Below are 24,802 nucleotides of genomic sequence, written 5' to 3'. Positions count from 1 at the left end.
CGGGCAAACCTTTCGCCGACGAATTGTTAGATATACAAAAAAGACGTATGTGTGATAAAACAGTTAATCTGTATAATATTTGCGAGATACGCCACTAAAACGTGAAGGAGAAGATGCTGGCACTGAAGGTTGTGAAGCTATATCAAAATTAACACACATATCGTGCTTTTGAAACGACACAATCTTCCATTGAGGTTAGAGTGAGTGAGTCGCGTTTTACGTCGCTTTTTAACGACAATTTTCCAGCAATATCACGGCGGGGAACACCTGAAATGGGTTTCACACATAGTATCAATGAGGGGAATCGAACCTGGACGTGACGCTTTAACCACTAGGCTACCCTACTGTTCTCATTAAGGTTAGACATACCCGTTAGGGTATGACGCTTTGGGGGCGGAAGCTGCCACCCGCGCTGAGTTATATCTCCACTGTACTGCAGTGTGAAGGAATAGATGTTTAACATATTACCTACATTTGTGAATAGGGAGTGGTGGAGCGAGTGAGTGGGCGAGTGCGTTTGGCTTTACGCCTCTTTAAGCAATGTTTTTTTCAGAATTTTCACAGATGAGGACGCAAGAAATGGGTTTCATTGTCCCATTAAGGGGAATCGAGCCCTGGGGTCGAGGGTTTAGAGGCAGACGTATTACCGAGGCAGATCTAGGATTCGAAGCCGATATCATATTCCTCGATGAAAATATGGCACCTCAGGTTGTATTTCAAATGAGGTTATGTTGCATTACGTTACAACATTACATGTACTAGTATATAGCAAATAGTCAATCCTGACCTTAGTCAGTAGCGGTATAGGCCACCGATAGTCGTGACAAAATCAGTAATGTCATACATTACATTCTACTATACATACTTACACGGAATAAAATAGTACCATTTCTGTGTCTCGTGTCTTTTTCTCTCTGCACAGGGTAACAGAGCAGTCACAACACTACAACAACCTTCTCAGCCTCTTCCTCCTCCTTCTGCTGTTGCATCTACTACTACTACTACTACTACTACTACTACTACTACTACTACTACTACTAGGTACGATTCCCTATATGGGTACAGTGTGTGACGTGCCTTTCTGGTGTCTCCCGCCGTGATATTGCTGTAACATTGCTGACAGTTTAATCTTACCGGACAATCTTACTGCCAGCTGGACAGACGCATATTTGTCATGGGCGAGACACCACAGACCACTTGTGTGTCACCACAGGCAAGAGTCAAGGCCTTCAAACTTACAAGTCAAGCTTGGCCAACCATCACTACCCGGCTACGAACTTCGTCTTATTTGAGGTCTGTCCGCTCACAGGATTACTTTGAACTGCCCTACAACAGAAGGGAAATATACACGTGAACACTAATTAAGCACCACCCGAAGACAAGAATAGTTATAACAGTTTGTTCCAAAGGTGCGATCACACTCTACTGGGGTGCATTTGTAGGTAAAGCAGTTGTTTCACACAAGCTGGGGATCGCCTGATCACATGTTGCGAAGGCGCCAAGCACATTGTGTTATAATCAACTTAGATAAATACTGCAGTATGTGCACTACAGTGAACTTTACTGATACATAAGACTTATGATCCATGTAGCTTAACCCATTTGTGATAGCCCAGTGACAGTGAGTGGTTGCAAATTATATCTCATAACAATACCTGAACATGAAGTACTGAGTGCCGCCGTCGTGCCACATTTTGATAACCATCCCGTCAGTGTACAACGTTGTGAACAGGAAGTACTGAGTGCCGCCGTCGTGCCACATTTTGATAACCATCCCGTCAGTGTACAACGTTGTGAACAGGAAGTACTGAGTACCGCCGTCGTGCCACATTTTGATAACCATCCCGTCAGTGTACAACGTTGTGAACAGGAAGTACTGAGTACCGCCGTCGTGCCACATTTTGATAACCATCCCGTCAGTGTACAACGTTGTGAACAGGACGTACTGAGCACTGCCGCTGTACCACACTTGGATAACCATTTAGTGGACAGCGTTGTCAACAGGAAGTATTGAGTACCGCCATCGTGCCACATTTTGATAACCTTCCAGTTGCTAGTGTTCAGTTATTCAGACCTGACGGTTCTCAGAGGTCATCGTTTGTTTGCTGAACAACTCAACTGCCGTTACTATGGCCTGTTGGGAGACCCAAAATGAGCCCCCATCCATCATGCTGAAGACTATCTTGGACGCCATTTCTAACTAAAGATCCCATGTTTAAAATGTGCAGGGATTGACGCATGTGGTCTATGACGTATATTAGGTGATTCCCACGAGGATAGTGAGGTGTCTGGTATACATGATGAGTGCGAGAGGGTTTCGATGCCAAGTAATGATGTGGTCGCCACTGGTGTTCATACAGTCACAATCTCTATTTTTAGGACAATGTTACAATCAGACTGGTGGTGTAAGCAAAGCAACATTACTTTCATGCATTGTTGATATTCTCGGGTTTTTTGTGTATACTTCTTAGATTGCAAGTAAACCGTCAAATATTTCAATTTAACGAATAATACTGAGACTAAGTTTACTTATACTGAGTTTTGTTTTTGTTTCACTCAGGGTAAATATGTTACAGGTACCACTTTTATACACAGACCTGGCCCTTAAAGCCTGTACAGCTCAGTGTTTTCATCCATGGGCTCCTTTCAAGAAGCAATTTATTAAGGCTAACCTTAACGCCCATTCTTTAACATTACACTAAGGTTACTATGCTGACTACACTTATGAAATACCGAAAATGTGTTTCTTCTCATACGATTATTGTCCAACAAGCACCATCCTCGATATCTCCAGGGTATACGTTCCGAAAAGTCTCCACTATATCCTGGACGCATCGACGGGTCGGCCCAATAATTTTATTACCTCCCTCGGCTGGCTTTTTATCCAATCAGGTGTCTACGCTGGGAAGTTGAGCGAACCAATCAGAACTCACTGTCGCTTTTCAAATTCTCTAACCGATTAAACTTGGCAAACAAACCATGCAGAGGTTCTCTGAAAGGGGTAGATGGATTTCTTGCACATGTTTCTAAAAAGGTTTCGGACCTATAAATTTGCCTGTATGATTTCCTCAAATTGTGAGTCGCACCTGTGTTGACACTGGCAAGTTCGGTTATAACGGATGCCTTGCTGATTGGCTACTGTGAGAATGCGGAGCCAGCAAAGGGAGGTAATAAAATTATCGGGCCGACCCGTAGATGCGTCCAGGGTATAGTGGAGACTTTTCGGAACGTATACCCTGGAGATATCGAGGATGAACAAGCATGTGCATATGCCCTTTCTCTGTATACGGGCCAGTGGTCCTCATAGGAGTGGAAACTTATTTCCAGGTGTACATGGCCTAGGCGTGGCCTCAGCGTGTCCTGCTCAGTCCAAAATCTTCATTTGCAATGTTCTTTTCCCACTTGCACAGAGATCTTAGCGCTATTTCAGTCTTAAGCCTATGTTGGACAATACAGTTAACAATCATTGTAGCGCCAAGATCGCTTTGTGCAAGTGGGCCCACAACATTACAAATGAAGATACAGATGTTGCCTTACTCCATCTTACATACCAGCATATCCCAAGTATTTTCACTGATGATGCTGATCACTGGACTGTCTGGTCCAGACTTAGCTGGGATTTTGGAGTTTGGGGTTAAAATCAGACAACCAACCAGTTAATGAGGGGACATCCATGTCCTGTCATGTACATACAACCAGTTGCATAAACATGACCTGGCATGACATGAGTGTCCACCCTCTCCTGGTTATTTTACTCACATGAAAAACATGAGCCACATGTGTCTGTGGTTAAATGTGTTTATTGATCAACAATGAAGCAAATGTTGATTTCCTTGAAATTTGCTTTGAAAATAGATTCAGTCATGTGTTGAAATCAATTTCATAATACCATGGAATAACGAGTGCCCTACACAAACAGGGAGATTTCTTTGAGCTTGTAATACACCACATAACTTGTTAATGAAAAAGTGAAGTGGTATTAACTATCTACTTTCACAGGGATCCATACTGACACTAACATGCTTCTTGAATTGTTGTAATTGTAAAAACATATACATGTAAAATAACAATGAAAACAAACAATGATCTGGGACACTGAACATAATGTGGAGCAAAATAACAGATAAAAACAAGACGATAAACTCATGAATGACCTTGCCATCTATAATCAAACCTTGACTGGGCTGGATCACTAGTAACATAACTCTGTACATTTTAATTTTCAATATCAGTTTCCAAATAAAAAACACTAATCACTAGTTATCTCTAATACATTCCAAAAAATGGACTGATGAACAAAACAAGGACAGTAACTCTGTAAAATTAGTACTCGGTATTTCGATGACGGTGTTTGAAAATGATCCACATATCCCCTAATGATAATTATAAAAATGTCAAAGTCTAAAAAGATCAAACACATCAGGAATAATGTTTGACTGCAGTTTTCTACTGATTCTCCATATGAATATACAATGACATTCAGAAAGTGGCTAAATGTAACATGTTACGCATGGGATAACACTTTCTTAGTTTACGACTGATTCTAGTACTTTTTTTAGGTTGCCTCAGCAACCTTTAATTTGCGAGCTGGCCATCAGGGCCTGAAGGCTATACAATCTACAGACCCTGAATGAAATCTGCTAAGCCATTTTGTTACTGTGAGCACCCCCTCCAAAACAAAATACTCAACACTGTACACGGTTTCACACTGTTTCTTCAAAATCAATTGGCAAAGACTACAGCACAGAGAGAAATTTGTATAGACTTAAAATTTAGTAAAGACTGGTGTTGCCATTCCTTTGTGCAAGGCAATGAAACATCTGGAAGTTAAACTGTAAGTTATCGTAACATGATGAACCAAGGATGGTTCTTGACCATTAATAAAAAAAAATATGGGAAAGACCATGGCAGACAAAACAAATGACAGCAAATTCACTAAAGGCCTTATGAGCTGACAAATATTTCAAATTGCCAGTCAAATGCAACAACAACTGGCACTAGGTTTCCGGGGCGGGCAGTTAATACAAACTCTGCACAGTGATCTCTATCCCTCAGCAAAATGTGAAAATTGCATCTTATATGAACTGTTCCCTTTTTGCAAATTTTCCCCCACTTTTTACTTCTCCACTGAATATATTCACTTAACCATGTACAGCTGTGATGACTCAGATCTAAACACACAGACATTACAGCGGCCCCAGTGGCTCCAGCAGCAGTTGACATGACATGACATTTACGGCACTACTTTCTTTACTTTCCGTGTTTGTTCCATGGCAACAGCATAGGTATACACTCGGGAGTCAATCACCACACCAGTGCGGGCCATCTCTGAAACAAGAAAATAAACAACTGGTGACTGAGAGCTATCAGAAATATTTCAGCCATATAATCACAACAGACAAATGAAACAAGCTTCACACAATTTACTCACATGAAAACTAGCTAACCATGGCTGCTCCCTGTGAGGATATGGCAGAGCTGTGCATGTTGTCTGAAAATGTGGGGATGTGGTAGGGTTTGGGTGGGGACTCAGCAAGGGGACATAACTCTGCTAATTGTATTGCTGCACCTACTGGCAAACAAGGATAAGTTGGACCTGCACAGAGAAAGCGTTTATGAGAAGTAGGCTGTGTACAGCAATGAGCACACCTTTTTGTTTTGTGAAAGGTAGAGCAGATGTAATTTAGTACATGTGCAATGCATGATGATGAAACTGATTCCGCGCATAGCTGCACATGCCTCGTCAGTAGCCTCTTGCATGGTTGGTGTAGCCAGTTAGTAATACACTACACTTGTTTGAGGCCAACCTGGTCCCCTCTGCTAACAATGGCAAGTGAGAGGCACTCATACACAAGGATTGACTTGGGCCGTGATACTGCAGCATCAACTGCTTTAAAACTGCACTCAAATTTATCTGCAGTGATTTAAAATTGCATCCTGCTCACCTGTAGGATTAGAAATAAAAAAAATTTAAATCTATTTTACTGAGAAAGGCTCTGTCATTATTTCATTTTGTCAAAGATATTCCCGTTGCTTTCTACCGATTCTAAATCTTTGAAACATAACTTCCGGTATGGAACTTCGAACATTGTCACAAAGTGCAGTACAAAATGAGCTGCAATGCAAGGAGTATGGTAAACTCTAAAACTGATGCAGTGAAGAGTTCGCATTCGGAAGTTGTGTTCTGCAACATCATGCCTCCCCAAAGCGTCTGCTAACAAAACCATCTCATTTAATACTAAAATTTTTAAAGACTATTCCAATCATTAACAGTTAAATCTGATAAGATTTTAAAAAAATTCATGTTTTTGGTCCCATGTGACATTTTATATCATATCTTTTCTGAGCACGGTTTATACCTGCATACATGCTAATATGGATCAGTTGTCATTTCGGTGTTCAACTTATCCTTGTTTGCCAGCATACCATTGTATCAAAGAAGCAGAAGTTGTTTGCCCTCAACATACTTAGCTTAACTGGGACGTCAAATATAGGGTGCCTGTGTGTACAATGTGTTTGATTGTATTCAATGTAGCAATGAAACACTGATACTATTCAATGACAGACCAGGGAAGGGATTATGTCAACAATACAAATCTCACAAATAATCAAACAATGAGTCACATACCATTCAACTTGTTGAGCAGTTCCTCCATTGGGACAACAAGGATGTCTATGAATTCTGAAACAGTCAATACAGGGAGACATTTATGACAGATGTACTACTGCAGAGACTATGGCCTGTCTTTGAGTTCTATATCTTGAAATGATAATTTCCTGTCTCAGGACTTGTATCTAGGCTCTGTGACCCACCTTAATATTTCTTGGGTATTAGTTTGATCTAACAAGGTTATACACCTGTAAACATGATTCAGGTAGTAGCATAAATTTCTTCTCAAATAATAAATCAATAAATCAGACATTTACACTGCGCATCATATCAACAGAATCCCTGCTGAAGTGCAGTTCCAATGTGAAACAAGACAAAGTTGTTACCAAGGACACGGATGCCCCACTGCTGTAGGAAGTGCTCCTCACACTGAGTGTGCTCTGGTGATTAATTTCTACTAAACAAGCTCAATGAACACCTATGCAACTGTGAGATGCACACCTTTCAAGTCCCGATGAACCAAATGTATAAGCTTCATCAATTCTGTTGAACATTTTATGTGGATAAGGGGACAGATTTAATCCCCTATTTCACTATCACAAAGGAGAAATTCCACAAATCTCTCTAAACATTACAAAAAAACAACAACTATAAAATACAAAAACAAAATATGAGATGCACACCTTTAGTGTCTCTATAAAAGACATACATACGCTAAATGAGTTTTGTGCCATGGTTTTTAAGGAGAAGGGGATAAGTACATCCCCCCACATACATGGCGGGGACATAAAAATGACATCTTCAATATAGCTGTTGTGCCGTCACACTGTGATATAAAGTTACTTTAGTTTCAGCCTGGAACCTCACTCAGCACCAGATACTAAACTCATGAACTGCATTACTGATTAAATATTGCTGTGAGCAAATCCTGCTTACCTGTCTCTTCTGATGTTGATGAAGTACATGAAAGACAAACAGACAATGTCAAAGCTTTATCAGGTTACATCAGCACTAATCAACCAATCAGTAACATACAATGCTATGTAACAATTGTTACATTTGCATGAGTTAGTGAGTGAATAACTGGGTTTAATCTCGCTGTATACGGTATTCCATTTGTAATAAGGTGTTGTTTGCATGAAAGTCATGTTCTCACATGTAACAACAGTTGTCTCTCTAAGGAGACATAATGCCCCATTGCCAATGATCCAATCAAACCTATATAGTGTGAAAGTGAAGTCCTAGTTTAAGGTCACAGGCAACATGAAACAAAAGTTTGCAGATTCTGGTACCTTTTGGTATGCACTTACCAAAACAAATCATCAAAAAAGCCAATTCAGCCTATAAAGTTGAAAAATAAAACTGTGATGAAAAAAGCCTGCAAAATCAGAGTTCAAACACTTCACCAATTTATCCCCATTGATTTCAACAGCCATGTTGCACTGTGCTCATAACTCATGCACAGTGAATAGGTTCACAGAGCCTGAAACAGTATACCTGCCAGGTGTATGGGGTTGTGACCAGTAGTCTTATCTTGGTTGTGTACACAAACAAGTAAATAATCTACTTGTTACATAAAAAGAAAAACAAATTGATTGTGATAAGCAAACTCCTTCACAAAGAAAACTCAATGTCTGGTTTATTGACACCTATATGTATGCCTGCCTGTCTGCTAAGGACAATATGCAATGCACAACTTCAATCATTGACCACCTGCAATTTGAAATTCACACCTATCGGGCTTACACGCCATAAACAGAGAGCCAGCTAAGCGTACTGGCAAACGAAACAGTAGCCAATGGAAAGGCTTTGCTACACTTAAGTGCACACTCACTGCCATGACTGGGTTCAGTATCACAGCTATTTTGTTTCAAAGGAGGTAAATCCAAGAACAAAATATTGCACTTTTGATTTGCAGTTATATGCTTATAATTTTGTTAATTTGGTAATTTTTTCTGAATCAGCAATGTATGTTATATATCATGAATAAGTGATAACTGTGTTTTAATTATGTTTGTTTTTTTGGTTGCATGTGACCTTTATGATAAAGTTAAATGTCAACAAAAACTTGACCAGTCAACAACTCTTGATATCTTGCTCTGTTGTTCAAACACACAAATATTTTCAAGACTCTCTTTGACCTTGACATGAATGTTATTGTGTATGAAATATGCAAAATTACTAATAGAGAAATTGCTTGTCAAAAACCATTCAAGTGAGAACTTCAGAAGTCGATGTAGAAAATCCAGTGAACCGCAGTGGATAAAACTTACCCTGCCTCAAAAGACAGAATTGAACATACACTATGTATAGGGAAAAACATGCCTAGAGGTTTTGGTAGACAACGTAAAACCGGAGGAGAAGGGATTTCCGGATCCCAGTGGTTTTACATTGTCTACCAAAACCAAGGAGAAGTGTCTTCCCCTAACATATATACCATCAATGATGGATAATTACAATGTATATCATTTAATGGCCCTACATAACAATAACTGAAACGCAAGTAAAATCAACTTAATGACAGTAACTATAAACAGATAATTCAACCCCAGTTCTTTCGTTGGACAGGTGGCCTTGTGGTTGAGCATCTGCCTACATATCTGAGAGACACAGTTTCAATCTTGTATGGGAAACATTTGCACTTTGAGCTTAACCTTGAAAGATATTTTCCAATTGATTTCAAACAATCATATATCATTTCAGTGTTGTTCATTTAGTGTTAAGAAAAGATAATTTCAAAAATTAAAACCTGGGAGGAGGTCTTACTAACGGAAATAAAAAAAAACAGGGAAGAGGTCTTACCTACAAAACAAAAACCTCAAATGCAGTTATTGTGGGAAAACAAGAGATGACCTAATATACAGTGAGAAGAGTATAAAATCTTGTGACTAGTCAACACTTTGTCCGCTAGCCTACCCCTGGTGCCAGACATGGGGCACAAACTTGTCTTTCACATGCTGACATGGTTACAAAAATAAACTAAGCGCATTACTTCTGAACATTTACCTAGACGTGGTTTTGGAGATGTGTTGATATCCTCGTCCCCATCAATCTGAAGAAACAAAATCATGACATTATTAATTCATCTCAGGTGATATGTTTCACCAAACGGTTCAAAATGTGGGTACTGAACACTCAAAAACATAGACAAACGATGACATCTAAACACCCAGTTTTTATGTCTGTCACAGGTGGGATTGATCACGGCTTCTCAAGCTCTTTGGATTACTAATCTGGCGTATTTGACAGTTTGTCAACCCCGTCTCTATCACAAAAACACAATTTTCACATGCATGCTTCATTCAGACTTTCATCCATTAAATTATAAGACACTTCTGTGAAATTTCTAATGAACCAGTCAAACCCCACTTTCATCGAAATGACACCTGATATTAACCTGTCCAAAATCCATAAACGAAGTGATTGCAGATAAGTTTGGTTTCAATAGCATCAATATGCAAATATTTACTGTCCTAGCAATTTGAATTGCAACTGTGCTAATAACCAGATGAAACAGGGCAACATGGCTTCCCTCTTGCGCATTCACTTTGTGCTTTTGCTGGCCATGACAGTATGGTCACCTTGGCAACACCAACCATATCATTAAGACTTAAGGAAGGTTACCATTCAGAATAACCCAAAAGATGGAGTATACACCTTAGCAAAATTTCAATACATATTGCAAAAGGACAGTCAAATAAGTTTCTAAACATGGCCAAAACTACAGACATCTCTAAAATCAGACTGAAATGCTGTGAACAGATTCTGGACACCACAGCACAGACTATTCATACAAAACTTTGTATGCATAAATGAGTTTAGATAAGATGTGGAAAGAGCAGAAGGCAACGACGGACTAAATGATGAACAAGGTTCACATGACATATCCCATGCGGACATTCCGATAATCATTTCTGATCAAAATCTGATCCCAAAGTCTTCATGTGTGTCAACTCACACTGTGTGTAGTTTAACACCAGTATATGTCAACAATATTTCAAGCATGGAAAATCATGGACCAGACAATCAGAAGAGTGAAATTATGAGCAGCACCTCATTCCAACACTGACCAGCACCACCTGACTAACTGGTCACCTCTTACAGCCAGTGTAGGGAGCTAGTCACCTCTTACAGCCAGTGTAGGGAAGTGGTCACCTCTTACAGCCAGTGTAGGGAGGTGAAGACCAGCACCACCTGACTGACTGGTCACCTCTTGCAGCCAGTGTAAGGAGCGTTTGTCACCTCTTACAAGCCAGTGTAGGGAGCTAGTCACCTCTTACAGCCAGTGTAGGTAGGTGAAGACCAGCACCACGTGACTAACTGGTCACCTCTTACAGCCAGTGTAGAGAGCTAGTCACCTCTTACAGTCAGTGTAGGAAGGTGAAGACCAACACCACCTGCCGGACTGGTCACCTCTTACAGCCAGTGTAGGGAGGTGAAGACCAACACCACCTGACTAACTGGTCACCTCTTACAAGCCAGTGTAGGGAGCTAGTCACCTCTTACAGTCAGTGTAGGGAGGTGAAGACCAGCACCACCTGCCGGACTGGTCACCTCTTATGGCCAGTGCAGGGAGGTGAAGACCAGCAGCACCTGACAAACTGGTCACCTCTTGCAGCCTGTGTAGGGAGCTGAAGAAAAGTCAGCATCTCCACTGACTGACCAGCCAATGAAGAAAACTCACCTCTACTGTGACCACCCGGACTGATGTGTTGCCAATACCTGGGTCCAGGCAGGTCACTGAAAAACACAGAGGAGCATCACAGGACAGGAACTGTGTATCCTGTGTACTTGAATGATAAAGTTGGCTCTACTCCCATGTACAGTGTTACAAAGTACAGATTTCCACTCAACTATCATTGTTAAAGCATGAGTATGCTCTGTTCAGTTATGGTTATCTTTCAAGGGAAGACTCTGTGCTTGACATGGACAACTGACAGGGTTCACACACTGGATGAAATCAGGCCTGTCTCACCGCCTGAGACTGGCTAGATTTCTGGTAGAAGATCTAAATTTACAGCTAGTTACCCCATTAGTCTGGTCCAAATCTGAGTCTTGGGAGTGTGGTCTGAATAAATCAATTTTCAACTGGTAACATTTTGAAGTTACCAGTCTATATGTCTGGCTGGGTTTTTGTCTTATTTCATGCACTGGATAACAGTAATTCTCTAATTCTAAAGGTCAGTGACTCGGTAACTTCGCCTCAAGATACTAAATACAAAATTCCTAAGAAGAATACCTTAATGTAATGATGTATGGGAGTGTATTCATTGTATTTCATAATGTTTAAATGCATTACGCTGTTTCTGTTTGATATTCACCATGGGAGGTTGTGGGTGCTATATTTAGACAGAATTCTGGAAGGTACTACATTCTAATCAGGGAGTCCAGCAAAGCCTGCATAGTCTAACACTGAATATTATTCAAAGTTCCATAACAGTCACATTAGGGTATATATAATTGCTACATACCATGCCTACTTTAACCATCACCTGTCATCACATGCTGTAGTCATGAGAAGAACACTTTCCAGCCCAACCTAGGCCTATTTTGCTAATTGCCATAACGTCTACTTTTATATAATACTGTCTTTGATTTGTACTGTCCACTATTTTGTACTGTCATTGTACTGATTTGTAATCACAGATAATATTAGTATGTAATTGTTAATTGTATGACATTTCTGTTGCTTTCATTCCAAGTTCTATTACAAAATGATTCCCTGACAGGAGTTTCTCTCTATCCTCTGACTTGCCTGGGGAGATGTGCTTCACCTTGCCTGAATACCCAGTCTCCTCATGCAGTTCCCTCACCGCCGTCTCCTCCGGGGTCTCCCCCTTGTCCACCAGCCCTGCAACATAGAGATGCAACATCACAAGAATCCCTGCAACATGGAGATACAACATCACAAGAATCCCTGCAACATGGAGATACAACATCACAACCATCCCTGCAACATGGAGATACAACATCACAACCATCCCTGCAACATGGAGATACAACATCACAACCATCCCTGCAACATAGAGATACAACATCACAACCATCCCTGCAACATAGAGATACAACATCACAACCATCCCTGCAACATAGAGATACAACATCACAACCATCCCTGCAACATGGAGATACAACATCACAACCATCCCTGCAACATAGAGATACAACATCACAACCATCCCTGCAACATGGAGATACAACATCACAACCATTCCTGCAACATAGACATACAACATCACAACCATCCCTGCAACAATGAGATACAACATCACAACTATCCCTGCAACATTGAGATACATCACAACCATCCCTGCAACATAGACATACAACATCACAACCGTCCCTGCAACATACTAAGTGAATGAGTGAGTTTAGTTTTACGCCGCTTTTAGCAATATTCCAGCAATACCACGGTTGGGGACACCAATGATGGGCTTCACACCTTGTAACCATGTGGGGAATCAAACTACTGGGATCGGGTGGTCAGTCTCAGTTGACACATTTCACTGGTACTTATTTGTGCAAACTGCTGCTCATGCTGTTGATCACTGGATTGTCTGGGGCAGGCTGGATTATTTACAGACCACCACCATATAGCTGAAATATAGCTAGCGTGTCATTGAACAACAAATCAACCAACCAACCTGTATGTTACTACATCACAACTAAACCCTGCACATCAGCTATTGCAATAACCAGGCATTCAATCAAAAGAGAATGGGATCAACACAACATTCAACTTAACCTCCAAAATTTCATAAGCTTACATCAGACATCTCTTCTGTTTCACCATAAGAACCCCTCTGCCTCATCCTCACTATCTCCAGGGTGTACATCCTGATAAATCTCCACTATACCTTGGATGCAATTACAGCCCATTATTACCTCCCTTGGCTGGGAAGTTCAGCATACCCATCACAACTCACTTTCACTTCTTAAATTATCAAACCGATGAAACTTTGAAACACAGATGATGCAGAAGTACTCTGAAAGAGGTACAAGGAGTATATAGCTTTGCATATAGTTTTGTTAAGGTTTCAGAACTGTCTGTCTGATTTCCCCCAATTCTGAGTCTCACTGGTAGCTATCTATGTTGACGCTGGCAAGCCTGCATGTAACAGTCACTAACTTGGTTGACAGCTATGAGAATACCAGCAAAGGGAGGTAATAAAATCAAATGCATCTAGGGTATAGTGGAGATTTACCAGAACGTATACCCTGGAGATACTGCGGATGCCACTGACTCACCTGTTGGAAACTAAAGCATTAAGCCTTCATGAGATATCTCTACTGTTTCACTGTAACTCTTAGACTCACCTGCTGGGAACTCAAGCGTGTAAGCCTTCATTGGAGGGCGGTACTGTTTCACCAGAACAACACAATCATACTTCAGGGTTCTCTTCAAAATTGGGATCACAAACACAGCTGAAACCAAATTCGTAGAATCAGACATGCAGTCACAAGCATCAGACAGCTTTCATCAGAATTACTGTGATGGTTCCCATCAGGTTCTCCTTACACTGAAAGAACACTGCATTACATACCAGTGTAGACTCAGAAATACATAAACAGTAAGGATAATTTAAGGATAACTTGAAGCGAATGAAAGTTTCCATCTCTAAACATTCATCAGATTACAGGTTGTAGATTATCAAAATCCTTCAGCTTCCCTGGCCAGCCGAGAGAACCAATGTCTCTCATTTTTGGAAAGCAGAGGCTAGAGGTTTCTAAAATCTTATAATGGCTATAACTGAAGGCTAACATTTGGTTAGTTTAACTGACAGCTAAGTTAGTGCTTAGTGTAAGTTTACAGCAGCAAAAACATAAGGCAAACATAAACGTGAACAGCTTGTTTCATTTAGATAACCAAAGTTTAACAGAATCTCACCATCTGCTTCATCTGCTGAGCCTGTTGTTCTGCACACTGATTCCCATATTCTTATAGCGGCAAACAAATAAAAACATATTATCATAATTTTGTAATCTTCTTATTATGAGACAATCAAATAAGTTATGTAACAAAATATCTCTCATATATATACTCTAAGCAAGAACTGTCCACCTAATCATATACCATATGCAGCACATGTAGTATTTGGAAGAAAAGAACCAGTTATTCTTCCCTGATTTTCCTGTATCATCTAGCCCAGCCAACGTAAACACCTCCATCAGTCAGGAAAGGTTTTTAGCTGACATCATGACTCCACCCTTTTATTCATGGACAGTCAAACCCCAACGCAGCAGGGATACAATCTGGCACCATCCCACCACTGCCATGTAGCAGAGGCAGTTATTAAAATGTTATTTGTTTCCGAAAGGCATGATGCTTGGTTTGTTATTTTAATGCCGCACTGAGTAATATTCAATCCCTCTTATTGCAAGCAAAGGTTACTGATGACAAATTCTAACCCAGATCTTCATAGGTCCTAAAGGCATGTAGAAGATCAGGATTTTTAGCAGTTGTCCCATTCTGGCTAGTGGAATTACATAATAATGTTTGAACAGCTAATTCCCAACAATTCTGCACAAGTATGGGTACGTTAGATGTGGCTCACAGAGTTACCTTTCTTGACCATGAGGATCTTTGTAAGTGATCTTGTTGAGGGACAGCCATTTTCCCCGTGCGACTTCCTGTAAGAACACACAATGTCTTTCAGAAGGTGGTCAAATGCAACTTATGTAATATGCAACACTTTCTGAACAAAGCACAGATTCTGGGAATTTCTGGGTTTACGTCCCATCTCTCATTTGACCCCAAACTCTCATAGAAAATGGACATAATTCCAATCTGATTCACTCAGAAACGGAAGTGTGGAAGCATCACACAGTGTAAGTTATCCATAGGTTACTTGGGGGAATGGGTTGATGTAGCCTTGATGTTGGTTTATGTTCCCTGAGCCTGAAGGGTGAGGGGAACATAAACTAACAATGAGGGTACGTCAATCCATGAGCCCCGAGGGACCAGTAAACCACATATTTATCTTCCAAACACTTCAAGGTAAATTTTGAACTGTCTGAAACATGGGTATCGGAATGTTCACTTCAGCCAACCTGTGTGAATCAAATGATTCAAATCTTGCATCTTTCTGTTTTTCCCACCGTCACACTCTCTTTGTAAATACCCCTTCTTAATATTCACACGGACTACATTTGAACATTTTGTCAAAAATGTATTTCTTGGAACACGAAGGCAAATCTTTTCGTGGCATCACTAGATTTTGCAGATGACACAAAAATAACAAATTTAGAGTTTTGTCCCTTCCATCAATTTGCATTCGCAAAAATCAGTAATTTTCATGTATCATGTGTGATTCAATGCTATTCAAGATATAAAGAAGTACTAACATGTAGTACCGAATGAGTTGCCATTGGCAGCGGGGTACACTGAAAGGTACTTCACTGAAAGTGGGGTACGTTGAAAATAATAGAAGAACGATTACCCAATCAGAAAACAACATTTATGTGTAAGGTAAGATAAGTCTCAGTGTCTACCATTTGGTCAATACTGATACCTCAAGTACTATACTAGATGGTGTTATTTTAACCTTTTACAAACTATAATTTATCATCCAAAACTGTGTTCCACAGGAGATATCGCTTGTGTGAGATCGGACGATATCTCCTTGGAATATCGCTTTGACAGTAGATTTTGCACAATGCCTTGACAATGCTATGACGTCATGAACTTGATGACGTCACAATGCTATGACATTGTTGTATGGCAAATCTAATTCCAATGCTGTGTTCATAGATGTACATTTTCATTTGAAAATTAATGAAGAATGATTTTGGATGATAAATACACTCTCACCCATGTGTCTACTGATAGCAATTTTATCAACACTCATTGATAAAGGTAAATATCCTTGACAAGCCTTGGATATTTGTTACTTTATCAACTCATGTTGATATATTTGATATCAGTAGACATTTGGGTGAGATTCTCTATAAACCCAACATCTCAGACAAGACATGACAAATATATCATTTTTTCATATGATTTAACAACCTCTTCCTAAGAGATACATATGTGATTAGATATCAGCACTCAAGTCTGGCTATTACTAAATAATTACTTTATGGAAGTGTAGTACAATGAATCTATATGTCAAGTTGGTTGCCAGTTTCCCCCAATATTCAATATGTCACCATATCTGGCAACACTTCTCGGTGATTTCTGACACAGAACATAAAGTGCCTCAGTCCCTGAGCTTAAATGAAACATTTGTAATACAAAGTTCTCTCGTAAACAGGGCCTGAGGGTTTAACTAGGATCTCGTAAACTGCTTACCTCTTGTTTAATAAACTGGCTCTGGTTTTGTGATCTTGAGGTGACACCATCGCTGTCGTTGTTCTCCATCAGGCGGACTTTCTAGTTTCTTACCACACACCGTTCGCTTCTGCAAAAATGACACGATCTGCACTTCACAACAAACCACTGACAACGGCTAAGTAAACGTGTTTGTAATTCTCTGTAAAAACTGCCACGCACTAAACCATGCAAAATGCAACACGAAGATGTATGCAATAATGTTCTGTGATCATACTGAACACGTTTGCTGAAGCTAAACACTGGATCACGTTGGTGACCTCTGACTTCCGGATGTAAACTATTTTCAGCTGCTCGGAAAACTCCGTTGGTTTCCGCGAGTCTTCGTACCATGGTTCCCTCTGATGTAAACAAATGTAATCAAAACATGTCGTCAGATGTACATTCTGAACTGACATCTTTCATACTAATTTCCCGTAAACTGTGTTAATACAGCTCTGTTCTGGTTACACCAGCCATCTGTTTTTGGCGTGACATGTTTTTTTTTCAGAGCTCTGTATATGTTTTCTATTTCTAAATGATATTACATTAACATTCCACAATTAAAAACCTGAAGTCACAAGCAACTAGAAAATACGTCAGCTGTGTTGCAGAGGCCGTTTTGTGGCTTTTCACGCGCTGTTCATGAATTAGGTGTGAAAACAATTAAAGAACGTCATGCTGAAGTTCAGATTCAGGTTAGAATGTAAGTCAAAATGGAAAGGAATTGAAGAGGTGGATATTACTAGGAGAACAGACCTGTATCGTCCTGGTACCATCCAGGTAACAATACAGGGTAAGAGTTCCTCCCGTTCCCCCATCACAAATACTATTTACAAATGGAAATATTAACGGAGCTTAACACAACAATTACTAGAGGACTCACAAAAATAACTAATACACAAAAGCTAACTACAATATATGGGGTTTAACCACTCGGTGTTACCCCTGTTGATCTGCAGAAGAAAGAATATGGGGTATGGAAGGGACTCTTTCCCAATACAGATGATGAGAAGTGAATTGTGGCACGATTTTATTAAAAAAAGAAGAGCAACAACAAAAAACCAAACATGCATGACGTTAAATGACCAACCAACCCGAACGTGACGGTGATACGATTTCCCCGGGTGATCTTGACGGCATCACTGCTGTGTCTCCTCATGAACAGGATATGGAGAATGTACTGCACTCAGTAATGTTCCAGCCTTATCAAAGCATCTGCTAATAATCGGGTCTGGACCAGACAATCCAGTGACTGATATACTGGGCATCAACCCAAGCATTTGGATACCATGACATAATCAATCAAGCTAAAGAGGCTGACCTGCCGATCCTATTAATCACCTGAAACGACTACAGCATGGGTTGTTGAAGATCATCACATTTTGATTGGTGTGTGGTCATGTTCGCAAACTGAAAATTGTATATACATATCGAAAACTGACCTATTCACTATTGCTAAGAAATGTCATTAACACGAATACAGCGTTGTCAGAAATCTAATTTTCAGTTCCCATTGTCTCCTTCAATTTCCGCATTGACTTCTACCGAACTTGCTCTATTAAGATTTCCAAACACCATTAGCATTTGCGAGACCCATGGGAATTGATAAATGTTGACATGAGAGTGTTCCAGATAACCGTGCCAGTTGCACAGGTGTCAAAGTGTCACCTTTCAGAACGTGAAATTCGTGCTGCACGTGCGCTACAGTTGGACATGCTCTTGGTGGGCGAGAAGCCTGTGGTAAAATGATCATACCCTGGTTATAGAACATAGCCTGACAGACGGGCTGGTTGAGTACTGTGAGGTCGGCGGGTTCTGTCCCGTATTGTTTATATTACCAATTGTAGTTTGGCCCTTATTTCAATTCTCGATTATTTCAGTCGTTTAGTTGGTTGGTTGGTTGGATGTTTAACGCTGCATTCAGTATTATTCCAGTTCTTTGGTGGCTGTGTGTAGAATGTCGAGTCTGGACCAGACAGTCCAATGATATAGCGGGTCAGCGAGTGTAGCAAGCCGTCTCCACATGTATCAAGGATTTACTGCTATCTTCAGTTGTTATAAAGATATCCTGAATTCAGTTAGATAAATTTGTATCTTGAACGGAATCGACGTTATTTTGAAATGATTTAAAGACATCTCCACTAAAGATACTTACATTTCTGCAAGAAATTCGTGATATGAGAAATTAATCGATATCTTCATTTATTGATATTTTGACGACGTTATTCATTCATTCACATTCTTTTACCCGTGAAGGCCCCGGGGTAGAATAGGCCTTCAGCAACCCATGCTTGCCATAAAAGGCGACTATGCTTGTCGTAAGAGGCGACTAACGGGATCGGGTGGTCAGGCTCGCTGACTTGGTTAACTCATGTCATCGGTTCCCAGTTGCGCAGATTGATGCTCATGTTGTTGATCACTGGATTGTCTGGTCCGGACTCGATTATTTACAGGCCGCCGCCATATTGCTGGAATATTGCTGAGTGCTGCATAAAACTAAACTCACTCACGTTCTTTCTTCAGGGCACTATGAAAGAACAAGAGATGGTAAGATGGTTAAATTGTTAATATTTCGTTGCTGAGATCTGTGTGATGTATTCGATACACTGACAGTACCATAATCAGTTCCATTAGGCTACACCGCCATTACTAAACATGGGTATACAGAATGTCAAGTCAAAAGAATAAAAATTCGAAATTTCTCAGTTCATTATTGTGTATGTCCGCCCCGCGCATTCACCACTGCCAAACGCCGTCTCCTCATCGACTACCTGATGCTTGTGAACACGTGGTTGGGGATTCTGCGCCATTGCTCTTGCAAGGCAGCGCCAAGTTCCTGAAAAATCGGAGGTAGGTTCTTAAGACCACGAAGCCTTCTCCCAAGTGCATCCCAAACGTGTCCTATTAGATTAAGGTCAGGGGACCTCGTTGATTCCAGAGTTTTGGAGGATATTTCGTGTCAACATGGCGGTGTGCGGCCGAGCATTATCATGCTGTAACTGTAGACCTGGGCCATGAGCCGCCATGAAAGGAAGAGTTCAGGGGTGAGAACCTGGTCGCGCTAAGCAGCAGCGCTGAGGTTTCCACGGATGACCAGAAGTCGGGAACGGTTGTTCCCACAGAAAGCACCCCACACCATGCAAATTCCACCCGAGAATCTGTCGACTTCCTGTACACAACACTGGGCATACCGTTCATGACGTCGTCTCCAGACTCTATGCCTGCGGGCTGTAAACCTGGATTCATCGCTAAAGACGACTCGATTCCAGTCTCTCGGAAGTGACGTTGGGCCCACAGCAGACGTTGACGAAACGGCGTCAATATTGGTCCACGATATGGACGTCGAGAATGGAGATTGGCAGCCCGTAACCGATTTCGACAACCACAAGACCTTCATCTTCATTTTATTCATACACATGTATTTATAAAATATTTCGCTTCATAATTCTAATAATAACTTCCTTCTTAATCCTTACTTTTTACATACTTATCAGGTGAGTAGCAACCCTTCGTCCTCCGTTCTCGAGGCGCAACGGGACCTTTTCATCCACCCTTCAGGTGTTCCTCAATGAGCACGTCGGGGAGGCCGACTGTCTTCACCCAATAAGTCTCCCACCTCCCCTGACAGTCACCTTTTCGTGGACGCCACCATCCAAGGATGGGGTGCTCACTTGGGGTCGGACCAGACGGCAGGACCTGGTTGGCAGACCAGAAGTACTGGCACATCAATGTGCTGGAGTTGGACGACGTCCGGCATGCCCATCCTCCACTGGTCAATTCTCCTCAGGCACCAAACCTCACTGGTCCCCACGGACAGCTCGGTCGCAGCCTGAATGATCAACCATCAAGGACCGACCAGAGCCACTCCTCTCCTAGACCTGACGCTCCGCCTGTTCGAACTGGTAGACAGGCTCTGCCTGAGCATCCGCACGGTTCACATCCCAGGAGCCAAGAACGTCTTGGCAGACGCGCTCTCCCAACCGGACGCGCCTCCTTCAATGGAGTGGCAACTGAACCCATGGACGTTTCAATACCTCTGTCTCCAGTTCGGCAGGCCCATGCTGGATCTGTTCGCCACTAGGCTGAACTGCCAGCTTCCGATCTGTGTATCCCCAGTGCCGGACCCAGCGGCCTGGGCCCTCGATGCACTATCGTTAGAGTGGGAAGGGATGGACGCTTGTGCCTTCCCTCCCCCAGCGATTCTAGCACAGCGAGTAGCCTCCACCTTGGTTTCCTCACACAGAAAAAACACTCAGAAGCTCTACGACTTCCAGTGGGGCTCCTTTTCCTCTTTCTGTGAGGACCACGGCGTGGAGGCAGATTCTGCCGCTCTGCCCCAGATAGCTGACTATCTGGCCCACCTGTGCAACGATAGAGGGCTCAAGGTCCCGTCCATTAACACCAATCTGGTGGCCATCATGTCCGTTGTAAGGAAGAGGTCGCCGGGACTGGACTGAGGGAACAAATCAAGTCTTTCAAACAGGCGGAGGGTCGGCACAAGCCATGGGCTCCTGAGTGGGACTTGGAGGTGGTCCTCAAGTCAGATCTTCATGAGGTCAGCTCCTCTACACCACTGTCAAAACCACCTTTTTAGTGGCCATGGCCTTGGCAGCCCGAATATCAGAGCTTCACACTCTTCAGGCGGACCTCCTGAGATTCGAGGCCGCAGGCGGAAGTTCTGCGTCCCTGGGCCTAGCCCCCGACTTCATCTGCAAGACGGACGAACTGGGACGTACCTTCCACATCCCTTCCTTAGGACCACTGGTAGACCCTGTGGAGTAGGGAGCACTCTCTCTCTGTCCTGTCAGGGCTCTCAGAGCCGCACCCGCTCCCTCAGACAGGGGCGGTTGAGACTTTTCCTTCCCCCCACTCCGAGAGGAGCAAAAGGGAGATTGATATGAGAGCTCTTGGGGGTCTACCTTCGGTCGGCCGTCATAGAGGCCTTCATGTTCGGACTAACCCACACGAGATTAGGGTCGTCTCGACCACCATGGCTTATCACTGCAACATTGCAGTGGCTGACATCATGGTGGGCTGCTTCTGAAAGTCCGGCTTGATGTTCGCCAACCACTATTTAACAGCCCTCTCCAACTAGGATCTGGCGGGCATTGCTAGACTAGGGCCCCAGGTCTTTGCCCAGCAAAGAAGCAAAGAACAGGGGCTCCTTACCCTTTGAGTCGGTGTGGGGCTCCTCCTCCTTAGGAAGCCTACATTCCCCCGCCTCTCGAAAGGTCCTAAGCTGGGGACCTCAGCCCCCCCCCCCCGCCCTAAAACATTTTTTGTTTCAAATTAAACAATTGTGTTGCTTCTCTCCACTCTTTTGGTGTTGAGCTGTCTTTCATCGTGTTGGGTTTCCCTTCTGGGGTTGCCGTCCGCTCCCCGCTCCTTAACGGAGGTGGCTAGGCAGCGGTTCGTATCCTTCCCGCCTTCAAGTGCGGGGTCGGTGCTTCCGCAAGGTCGCTCCCCTCTAGGTTTCTTGGTTCATGGTTCTGGGGCTTGCCATTATTACAATGCTATCATTTCAACCCTGTGCTTATGAGGGCCGGAAAAACAAATAGTCTTGGTGTGCTTAATTACTTTCCAGGTGTATATGTACAAAGTATCATCTAATATGCCAATTCCAGTTAAGAACATGGCAATCATGCGACAATAATTATGACATAATATTAATAACATATTACATATCCTTCAAACAAAAAGTATGGGAACAGCCTAATATTTGATAGTCACATATACACTTAAACGTGGTTTGGTCATTTATACTTCTATACTTCTACTTTTGGGCACTTTAATCAACATCTTAGGGATTGGAGTGAAGCAAGTGATTTAATATTCGTTGAGTCTAAGTGAAATGAATCATTGTCAAAAACAGTGAAAAACAAGGGACACACAAGCACCATATTAGATTCAAAATGTAGAATCAAAATGTGAATGTGGAAGACAGACTTCCCAAGCAGCTTATGGCAACGTGTCCTTTACAAAATCTACAGACAGTATGAAACCCCCACAATTTCTTCAACATGTCAAACCGCAGCGCCATAGCATGGTTACAAGACGTGTTAAGACGTGTTATTCACCGTTCACAGGTGTCTCCCTCTGTCCTTCACAGAGCAAGGGACAAGCCCGGCAAAAACTGTTCACGAAATCGGTGTCTGCATGAACGACCCAAGAACTGTGTTCACGTACAGCCACCCTTACGCTAATCCTCCGTGAATCCTCCGTAAGCCCTTACATAAACATTACTGTAACAACACAAGACGTCAAAGAGTACCGTGTTTCGCCATCGTGAGAATAACTAAACCTCAAAAGTCGCCTTCCTGCGAAGACACCATGGGCGGTGAGGTTGCCTAGTGGTGCATGCGGCGTGGGTTCGATCTCCAATGTGCACACACATTGTAGCCGTCGCCATGTATTTTTCAAAACGAACTATTGTTTAAAAGCGATATGAATTTCATAGTTTTATACTTTAAGATTTTAAGTAATCACCATATTATTATTCAATCACCTCAATGACATGTACTTTTGGCCAAGTCTGTATGGCAAACGGGGCCATTCAAATAAAAAGCGGTTTCAAGCAATGTTTCTGGGGTATTTTCGGCCTCTTTCCAGGCATCTTCTTTCTGTGGTGTGATGACGTTATCTTGCCTAGCCTTCCAATGCTTGCAAACACCAGCCTGTGTCGGTGATTACATTTTAGCGTCTTAAAATGTAAACGGTTCTTAAAACCCCTAAGAGCAAAGTTTGTGGTTAGCTTAAAAACTCGACCATTTTGGCGTATGAATCACTGCATAGAAATAAAAATCTCGTGAATTACGTCGCGTTTGTATAGACCTCCCCTTTGGCTCCTTACCCGTGAAGGTCCGGGTTAGAACACTGGCCTTCAGTAACCCATGCTTGTCGTAAGAGGCCACTAACGGGATCGAGTGGTCAGGCTCGCCGACTTGGTTGACCCAAGTCATCGGTTCACATTTGCGCAGATTGATTCACAATGCGACTAGTGTGGATGCACCGGCGGAGTAAGGGATCGTCCAAGATAAGGAAGACTTAAGTGAAACAATGATTCTGTTGACTGAGACCTAATTCGTCTGACAAGTTGCAATGACGTGCCCTGTGCCAGAAAGAGGGAGTATGCTGGTCAAACATGCCACCAGTAAACCGGAGAAGGTTGCCTCAACTGGTCCGAGAGCACGTCGTCCGATCAGACGTCTTCTCCTCACAGATAGTCACAAACAGGATTGTTTGGTGCTTGTGCAGGTCAACGAACGTTACTAACAGGAAGTACTGGATACCACATTCTGATAACCATCCCATTGCCAGTCGTTCGATATTCAAGGATGGCAACGCTGGTCATCGCTGTTGTCGAGCCCCAAACACCCATTTACAAAACAAAGCCATCAAAACAATACAAGAAGTCTCGTTACGAACCCCACCGAACATCTTGGGTCTATCGTCTACGCTTAGCGAGAGCAAGAGATGCCCCAGCAATAATTATTAAAGAACTGGGCGACAGATTTGTGACGTAGTCATGGTGACCATTGTAGTTATCCACGGTTGGATGTTTTCCTCTCAGATTCCTATTAACAGTTTCCATTTTAATAGGCGGCTTTCGACTTTCAAGGTGTATGCATGAAGTTTTTAGTACATATACAAGGTGGTGGTGGATGGGTCTTGATTAATACTGCACGAGCATCTCTGTATTTTCGAGTATCTTCCACGTACCTTTGGAAAATCGAGATGCTCCATCCATCTCATTTTGATCACTATCTACTCCTTCGGAACAGTAACGTTCAAGTGTATACCGGTAGTTGAATACTTTCCTGAAAAGTACACACTTTCCAATTCTATGAAGATTACTATGAAATTCAACCACTCTAAGAATT

General features: G+C 42.1%; 1 protein-coding gene across 1 annotated transcript; it reads right to left on the bottom strand.

Moving 5' to 3' along the window:
- Window positions 1–3,780: 3,780 nt before the first annotated feature.
- On the bottom strand, window positions 3,781–17,053 carry LOC137296018 (ADP-sugar pyrophosphatase-like). The gene is made up of 10 exons (XM_067827646.1): window positions 16,902–17,053; window positions 15,174–15,241; window positions 14,499–14,548; window positions 13,928–14,035; window positions 12,366–12,461; window positions 11,295–11,350; window positions 9,617–9,662; window positions 7,547–7,555; window positions 6,629–6,682; window positions 3,781–5,328 (listed from the first exon to the last, which is right to left on the bottom strand). Exons 1-10 carry the CDS (start codon window positions 16,968–16,970, stop codon window positions 5,234–5,236), a joined length of 651 nt encoding a protein of 216 aa, XP_067683747.1. The 5' UTR covers window positions 16,971–17,053; the 3' UTR covers window positions 3,781–5,233.
- Between the last annotated feature and the right edge of the window lie 7,749 nt (window positions 17,054–24,802).

The sequence above is a fragment of the Haliotis asinina genome, chromosome 9 (assembly GCF_037392515.1).
Source record: "Haliotis asinina isolate JCU_RB_2024 chromosome 9, JCU_Hal_asi_v2, whole genome shotgun sequence".
Lineage (NCBI taxonomy): Eukaryota > Metazoa > Mollusca > Gastropoda > Lepetellida > Haliotidae > Haliotis > Haliotis asinina.
Note: the sequence above shows the minus strand (reverse complement) of the source record. Positions and strands in the feature narration are given on the sequence as shown.